This window comes from Tupaia chinensis, unplaced genomic scaffold (assembly GCF_000334495.1).
Source record: "Tupaia chinensis unplaced genomic scaffold, TupChi_1.0 Scaffold000415_1, whole genome shotgun sequence".
NCBI classification, from domain to species: domain Eukaryota; kingdom Metazoa; phylum Chordata; class Mammalia; order Scandentia; family Tupaiidae; genus Tupaia; species Tupaia belangeri.
The window spans coordinates 219,725-228,967 of record NW_006159920.1 but is presented as its reverse complement, the minus strand read 5'-3'; the positions used below and the strand labels follow the sequence as shown (position 1 = coordinate 228,967).

General features: G+C 40.1%; 1 protein-coding gene across 3 annotated transcripts in view; it reads right to left on the bottom strand.

Annotated features, from left to right (window-relative positions):
* LRCH3 (leucine rich repeats and calponin homology domain containing 3) overlaps window positions 1–9,243 on the bottom strand; it is a gene marked incomplete at its 5' end in the record, with an annotated part of 135,469 nt that overhangs the window by 62,939 nt on the left and 63,287 nt on the right. For all 3 annotated transcript variants that reach the window (XM_027774212.1, XM_027774211.1, XM_027774210.1), the window contains 2 exon segments: window positions 2,422–2,558; window positions 5,541–5,638. In XM_027774212.1, the coding sequence (XP_027630013.1) occupies window positions 2,422–2,558; window positions 5,541–5,638 (235 nt within the window).

Genomic DNA, 9,243 nt, shown 5'->3' with positions numbered 1-9,243 from the left:
TCTGTCTCTATGTCTCTCTCTGGCGAGCGCACGTGCCCTATAGCGAAAACCTCTCCAAAAAAAAAAAAGAATAAATAAATAAATAAAAAAGAACTAAAAAGCTGAATGCTTTTATTTGTATCATATATGTTGTTTACAATCAAGTTTTACTAGAAAATTTTAAGAAATTAACTCAAATTTTATTAGAAAGAAGTTTTTTTATTAATTCCTCAACTTCAGGAGCAGCAGTTAGTGTAATGGCCATGTTGCTGGACTCCCATGTAGTCAACCGTGGTTCGAGTCCTGGACCTGGTGGCTTAAACTCACGCCAGGCACGTGTACGTGTGTGCCCAAGATTTCAAGAGAAGAATGGAGGAGAAGGGATTGCGGTGTGGCCATCCCACCTGGGCGGTGATTTCTTGCATTCTATCTCTCTGTCTCTCTCTCTGTGTTTCTGGCAAGGGCACATGCCCTATAGCAAAAAACTCCAAAATAAATAAAAAAGCTTCTGGAAGCATCACCTATCTTCTAGTCCTCTGTTTATTCAAGGATTCTACAGTGTTTACGTATGTGAGTTTACTTTAAAAGAACTTAATTTTGAACAGAAAGATAAATACACTTTTGCTTTGCTACAGGGTATGCGCTTGTCAGAGGAAAATACGGAGACAAGGAGAGGCAGAAAGCACCTTCCAATGGGTTGCCGTCATACCATTATCCCTTCTCTATTTTCCTACTGTATCAGGATTCTGGGCATGCGTGCACACATGCCCAGCATGTTCTTTAAGCTACCAGGGTCAAGATTCAAACTGTGCAGTTGGTTGCACAGGATCTGGCTTCCTTACCACCAGGTCACAGAGCCCGCCACACAATTAAACTTTAAATTTCATCTTTGTCGGGACCAGCAATTAGCGTAATGGCTATGTCGCTGAACTCCCATGTAGTCAACCGCCGTTCAAGTCCTGGACCCGGTGGCTTAAACTCACGCCGAGCACGTGTGCTTGCGTGCCCAAGATCCTGAGAGTAGAATGGAGGAGTTCAGATTGTGGTGGCCATCCCCCCTGGGAGGTGATTTCTTGCTTTCTATCTCTCTGTCTCTCTCTGTCTTTCTGGCGAACACACACACCCTATAGCAAAAACTTCTCTAAAATAAAAAAAAATAAAAAATAAAGAAACAAAATAAAAACTTTTTTTGAGAGAATTTTTGCTATAGGGTGCATGTACTTGCCACAGAGAACCAGAAAGCAAGAAATCACCCCGCAGGGAAATGGCCATGCTGCAATCCCTTCTACTCCATTCTCTTCTTGGGATTTTGAGCAGTATACATACACACATGCCTGGCCTGAGTTTCAAGCCATTGGAGCTGGGACTCAAACCACATTTGATTACATGAGAGTTCAGTGCCTAAACCACTATGCCACCTGCTGGCCCTGGAATTTTTAAAAAAATGTTTCTTTCTTCAGAGAGAAAAAGAGATAGGAAGACAGGCACCTCTAACAGGGTGTTCATGCTGCAGCCCACCCCCGTCTCAGCTGTCCAGGGTCACAGGCACATGAACCCAGAATATGTGCGTATTCTGCGGGCTCAGGGAGGTCCCAGGACTTGAACCCAGGACCTTGCCCGTGCAGGAACCGCGGTCGACTACGTGGGAGTCCAGCGACATAGCCATTACACTAACTGCTGGTCCCTCCAAAAAAATTTTTTAAAGTCCCTTACAGAGCTAACCAGTGGCGTGGTGGTTAAATCAGACGGATCTCCCAAAATGACTGTGTGGTTTGAGCCCTGGACCTGGCAGCTTGAAAAACACATGGGGGGACCAGCAGTCAGCGTAATGGCTATGTCGCTGGACTCCCACGTAGTTGACCGTGGTTTGCGTCCCGGACCCAGTGGCTTAAAACTCACGCTGGGTGCATGTGCATGTGTGCCCAAGATCCCGAGGGGAGAATGGAGGAGAAGGGATTGTGGCGTGACCATCCCCCCTGGGGGGTGATTTCTTGCTTTCTGTCTCTCTGTCTCTCTCTGTCTGGCAAGCGCATGTGCCCTATAGCAAAAACCTCTTAAAAAAAAAAAAAGAAAAAGAAAAACACATAGGGCACATGTGTATGTATGCTGGACCCAAAAATGCAAGAATGGAGAAAGGGATTGCAACATGGCCATCCCACGAGCGATGCATCCTTACGGGGGGAGGAAAAAAAAGGGCCAGCAGGTTATGTGGTGGTTAAGGTGTTAGATCTCACATGGCCAAGTCTGCAGTTTAAGTACTGGACTTGGCAGTGTGAAAAAAATTATAAGCATGTATGCCCAAAATTCCAGGAAGAGAGAGAAGGGCCAATGGTGTGGCCATTCTCCTTAGGGGTGTTTTCTCTCTGGTGAGCACATGCACCCTATAGCAAAAACCTTAAAAAAAAAAAATTAGGTCCACTACATACTTCAACTATAGTTTACCTGTGCAGGAGGTGATTGTAGAGGATTGTTATCTAGGATGATCATCTGTAGGTGCCTGAGGTTCCGATAACAAAGAGGGATTGTTGTGACTTTATTGCATGAGAAGTCTATCCGTATCAAAGGCAATTCTGCTAGCTCTGCATGGAGGTAAAATGGAAATTTTAAAACTCAACAATTTTTGCAAGAGCTTCTAGTTAAATATGGTGGATTTAACAGTCATTTACTTAAATTCTTTTAGTAATTAATTGATATGATAAAGTGGTATAAAATTAAATCTAACTGCCTACAAAAAGGAATACTAAAAAAAGCAAGCAGCTTGGTCCCCCCCTCAGAACTACAGAAAGTCTCAGAAGCTACAGGCCCTGAAACTACAAGTGAGAGTAACAATGGGACTGAATGACAGCTTACATAATTAGCACCTACATCTAGGTCCCCAACCTCAGCTTAAACATCTAGGGCACTATTATTTTCCAATCTCCATAAGAGTTAGTGGGTTATTTTCTGGTGAATTTGGACATGGAAGGGTCTGTGCTCAGGAGCCCACAGACACAATGGAAACTCAGTTAAAAATGGAAGATTTCAGTGAGTCTATACACTTAAGGTAACACTTCAGCACCTTCCACCCATCCCACCTCATCTCTAGCCCTTCAGCCCTTGAATGCCATAGTTAGGAATACAGTAATGGAACATGGGTCTCTGGAGAAATGACACAGTCTCATATAAAAGGCCTTTAGATATTGATATGAAGCTTACCCTAATAAAGTACCAGCTTGCTTCTTAACTACTATCATATACTGTCTGCCTAGTAGACTCAGAACTTCTAATCAGCTATACAGACAATATATGACCTACAATCATCGAGAAAAGCTCCCAACATGTAAGATGGAAATCAAAACCAACCAATCAACTGAAAATAGGCACTCAGAACAAATTAAGAAAAATACAGAGAAAGAAAAAAATTCCAAAATCTAAAATTCGTATCTTTTTATTTTATTTTATTTATTTATTTTTTTTGGAGAGGTTTTTCGCTATAGGGTGCATGCGCTTGCCAGACAGACAGAGAGAGACATAGAGACAGAAAGCGAGAAATCACCCCCCAGGGGGGATGGTCACGCCGCAATCCCTTCTCCTCCATTCTCCTCTTGGGATCTTGGGCACGTACGCACATGCGCCCGGCGTGAGTTTTAAGCCACCGGGTCCGGGATGCGAACTGCGGTCGACTACGTGGGAGTCCAGCGACATAGCCATTACGCTAACTGCTGGTTCCCCGTATCTCTTTATTGTTGTTGTTGTTAGTTTTTGCTATAGGGCATGTGCGCTCACCAGAGAGAGACAGCGATAGAGAGAAGGGGGTGGGGATGGCCACAATGGAATCCCTTCTTTCAGTCTTCTCTCAGGATTTTGTGTGTACCTGCCCACATGATCGGTGTGATTTGCCAGGTCCAGGACTTGAACCACAAAGTTGGTCATGTGAGATCCAGTCCTTTTTTAATGCTTTTTGAATACATATAGGAGAGATTTTTTGCTACGGGTGTGTGCACTTGCTATAGAGAGAAAGAGACGGAGAGACAGATAAAAGCAAGAAATCGCGCCCCTGGGGACATGACCATACTGCAGTCCCTTCTCTTTCATTTTCCTCTCAGGATTTTGGGCATACATGTATACACACCATGTGTGAGTTTCAAGCCTCCAGGTCCAGGACCCGAACCATGGTCAGTCATGTAGGAGTCCAGCAACGTAACCATTACACCATATGCTGGTCCCAATGTAATATATCACTTAGTAAAAAATTAAAGTAATTTAAAATAAAATAAAAATGGTAATATAGAGACTATCAATTAGGATGGACTTCTGGGCCAGCCTGTGGTATGATGGCTAAGGCAGCTGGATCGCACATAGCTGACAGTATCGTTGGAGTCCCAGACTTGGTGACTTGTATGTAAAACACACTGGGCGTGTGTGTGTCTGTGGCCAAAATCCTATGAAGAATGGAGGAGAAGAGAACACAGCATGCTTTCTTTCTCTCTCTCTCTTGTTTGGTCACTCTGGTGAGTACATGCATACTACAGAAAAAACTGAAAAAAAAAAAGAAAAAGATGAGCTTCCATATTAAGTAGTGTAGCTGTTAGAATAAGGGTGTTTTTTTAATGCAATCTCAGTTTTTCAGTTTAACTGAATATGCTGAGATTCCATGATAAATTGTTTTAAAAAAACTGAAATTATTTAGGTGATTCACCATTTTCTTGGTAGAGAGGAAAGATATACAAGATTTTGGGTAATGTGGTTGTGTTTAAGTGTAAAAGGTGAACTTTCTTACATGTTTACTTAGAATCTAAAAAAGGCAAAGCAGAACTAGTATGTTAGAACTAAGTATTTTACTACATCAACCTAGTATAAACATTTGGATTCTACAATGAAAGCAAAAACATCATTAGCTGATTTTCTATTTATTAGACAAAAAGTCCTGTCTTATAGAGGAAAACCATAGTCACAAAAACACCTTCTGAAGATTCCTTATCTTTTAGGTATATATTCTGAAATGTTTACAAATAAATTTTTGGAATTTATTTCAAATTAATCTAGAGGTTAAGGTGGGTTAAAGTAGAGGAGCTAGAAGGCTGGGGAAAGAGGACTGGTATGCCATGATTGTTATAGCTGGGTGGTGAAGACATGGAGGTTCATCATTGTCATTTACGTGTGAAATTTAAGAAATATATATCCAGAATCTAAAAAAATAGTGCTTCTCCCCAGTTTTCACTTTCTTTTATAGTTTTTAAAATTAATTTGTATTTGTGAAAAATTGATGAATTATACATAATTTATTTAATCATTTTTATCATTCAAATACATACACCAGAGTTTACAGTCAGCTAAAGATAACCAATCTCCTAGTGTAGACTCTCACTTCATTCATTACTGATTGCTCCACACATCACGTCCATGTGCTTAATTAGCCTCTGAACTTTTCCAGTGAAAGATAAAGTTAAGTTCAGGTCGAAGTCCACTTTCAAGTCAGTCACACTGGCTGTAACTTATGTATTTTTCTCTTGTGCCCATGAGTCTGAGATAACTTTAAAATAAAAAGACAAATGATAGAAAGGTATTTCACAGTTTCTTACCTTCAGGCAAGTGTACTAAGTGATTTCTTCTTACATTAAGGTCTCTCAAGGCCTCCAGATTACCAATTTGGGAAGGTATAGTTTGAATTTCATTGCAGCTTACATCCTATTTTAAAAGGACACAAAGATTGTTCTAATATTATAAATTTGCTTGCTTTGAACGATCTATAAAATGCGATTAGTTAATACCTATAGTCTCTCCTATAGTCTATAGACCCTCCCAGTTGGAAAAAAATATTATGACTGTCTCTAAAAATATTTCCATAGTTTGATCTTACATTTAATTTAAAAAACTTAATAAGCTCTTATCACACATAGTGGTGTGTGCATACAGTCTAATCTACTTGAGAGGGTGAGGCAAGAGACCACCAGTTCATGACTAGCATGGACAGCACGGCAAGATCCTGTCTCACAGAGCTGGGCAGGAGGACTGTCACAGAGCAAGACCCGGTCTAAAAAAAGAAAGGAAAAGAGCAAAAACAAAAACACCCGCCTAAAATATCAGTTCAACTATTTAAGACTATAAAGTAAAAATACATGTGAGATGACTCAAATAATTATCAAACTGAATAAGGGAGGGAAAAGTAATCGAATACATGTAGCTCAAAGGCTATGGAAACCAGAGATTGCCCTCTATCACCATTTGGTCTACCTGATTCCGTTACAGACATCAGGTCGGCCTTCTGCTATGCTGGTGAACAGTCCGATTCCAATGGCTCATAACAGAGACTATTGACAAATTTTGAAGGTTATTTTTATTATTTTTTAAAGAATTATTTAATTTAATTTAATTTAATTTTGACCAGAGAGGTACAGAGTGAGATAATGAGAGAGAGGGGAAGTGAGAAAGCAAGCTATCAGATTCGGGACTCAAACCATGGTCACCCATGTGGGAGTCCAGCATCCTTAATCACCATATCACTTGCCAGCCCCTTGAAGACTTATAACAGATTCAGAATTCAGTATTCCGAGACCAGTCAGGATAATTTGTAAACTCATAATCATGTACAGCAGAAGGAAGCTGCCTAGATAAATAAAAGCTTCAAGCTGCCACATTAACACTAGAAAACAGGTCATTTATTAATTAGAAAAGACCACCCATAAAAAAAATTTAACGAGCTGCAGGTATTACATCTTGATTTCCCAAAATATTCTTAGGGAAAACAATACTATTTTAATTCTTCCTACCTAACAATGACTGAAGTAGAATGAATCAGAAGCTAGGTTTCTTTTTTTTTTTTAATATTTTTTACTTACTATTTATTATTCTTCAATTTCATCACAGAGAGACAGAGAAGAGAGAGAGAATAAGTGAGAAAGCAAGCCCCCAGGTCCAGGACTCAAACTGTGTTCAGCCATGTGGGAGTCTAGCATCTTAACCACCACGCCACCTGCCAGCCCCCAAAATCTTGAGTTCTGAGTCCAATACTCTAGGCATAAAAGTTAAAAGAGATTGAAAGGATAGGAAAATTAAGTCTGAGCCAAAAGTTTAAAATAGCATTTTATAATCTATCTTTCCAAAAACATATTTATTGAAAGACAACAGTTTACTTCCACTTCAAAATGAAGGGGAAGGGACCAGCAGTTAGTGTAATAGCTATGTCACTGAACTCCTATGTAGCCGACCCCGGTTCGAGTCCTAGACCAGGTGGCTTCAACTCACACTGGGTGTGTGTGCATGCATGCCCAAGATCCCAAGAGGAGAATGGAGAAGATGGGATTGCGGCATGGCCATCCCCCCTGGGGGTGATTTCTCGCTTTCTGTCTCTCTGTCTGTCTCTATCTTTCTGGCGAGGACATGCGCCCTATAGCAAAAAACAAAAAAAACAAACAAAAAAATCTCTCCAAAAAAAAAGGGGGGGGAAGGAAAGAGGCAATAAGAAATACAAAGAAAGAAAATCAGGTGCGAATGAGAAGTTTTAGGATTGTTAATTTTTTTTTTTAAAGAGACTTGGTTTTTGCTATAGGGTACGTGTGCTTGCTAGAAAGACAGAGAGACAGAAAGCGAGAAATCACCTACCAAGAGGGATGGTCACACTGCAATACCTTCTCCTCCATTCTCCTCTCGGGATCTTGGGCACACATGTACCCGTGCCCAGTGTGAGTTTTAAGCCACTGGGTCTGGGACTCGAACTGCAATCATCTACGTGGGAGTCCAGCAACATAACCATTACACTATCTGCTGGTCCCAAGATTGTTAATTCTTACTCTACCACAGGCTCCTTATATGACTGAGCATGACATATATTAAAAAAAGCTTCTGTGAGATATAGGTATCTTTGAAGTATTTAGGACTGAATAAGTAAAAAAAAGAAAGTTCAAATGATTCGAAAATAAGAATTTCAATTAGATTATAATTTACTACTAATTCATATTATTAACCCAAGTTATAAAGAATGCCACACATATAGTGGACTCATATCTAGACTCTAAATTTAATATATTTGTAATTTTTTTTTTTTTAGTTTTTTTTTTTTTTTTGAGAGATTTTCACTATAGGTTGCGTGTGCTCGCCAGACAGACAGAGAGAGACATAGAGACAGAAAGCGAGAAATCACCCCCCAGGGGGGATGGTCATGCCGCAATCCCTTCTCCTCCGTTCTCCTCTCGGGATCTTGGGCACGCATGCACAAGCGCCCGGCGTGAGTTTTAAGCCACTGGGCCCAGGACGCGAACCGCAGTCAACTACATGGGAGTCTAGCGACATAGCCATTACGCTAACTGCTGGTTCCCTATTTGTAAATTTTTACACATGACCTCTTCTATTTATAATTGATCTTAAAAAAAGTGATCTAATTTGTGGTCCAACTTGACTATGTATATATTGATTTTTTCTGTTTAGGATAACCATCTTTGGGCCAGCAGGTCACATGGCCGACCACAGTTTGAATCCCAGATCTGGCAGCCTGCTTTCTCACTTGGCCCTCTCTCTCTGACTCTTCTCTGGTTATATAAAAATATAAATAAATAAAATTGAATAAATAATTCTAAAGAAAAAAATGGATAACCATCTTTGTTGATAAATCTACATGGAACTATACTTTGAAATCTCAATAGACACAATTATATTTGGTAATTCCAGAAATATGAAACACAGGCTTCAGCATTAGAGTAGAATGGTTTCAAATTCTGTTATGTAACCTGAAGCAATTACTTAATCTGACTGCTAGCTTCCTAAGGTATAAAATATAATATAGTACCCAATTTATAATATTTTTGTGGTAACTAAATGAGAAGGTCTTATTCCTATACACGGAACCTAAGTATTCAAGAGGTGTTTTCTTACCATTTAGACGATCTGACAGGTGAAAAACTTCTATTAAGCATCTTAGAAAATACATGGCAATGGGACCAGCAAATGGCATAATGGTTGTGTCGCTGGACTCCCACATAGTTGATTGTGGTTTGAGTCCCAGGCCTGGCAGCTTAAATCTCACGCCAGGTGTGTTTGTGTGCATGCTCAAGATCCCAAGAAGAGAATGGAGAAGGGAATGCAGTGTGGCCATGCCCCCTGGGGGGTGATTTCTCACCTTCTGTCTCCCTGTCTCTCTGGCAAGCACATGTGCCCTACAACAAAAAAAAAACTCTCTTAAAAAAAAAAAAAAAAGAAAAGAAGAAATTACATGCAGGAAAGAATAAATACTATATTTTAGAGTGAGAGATAGGTTCTAAAGATACTATAGAAAGCAAAAAAGTAAGCCTC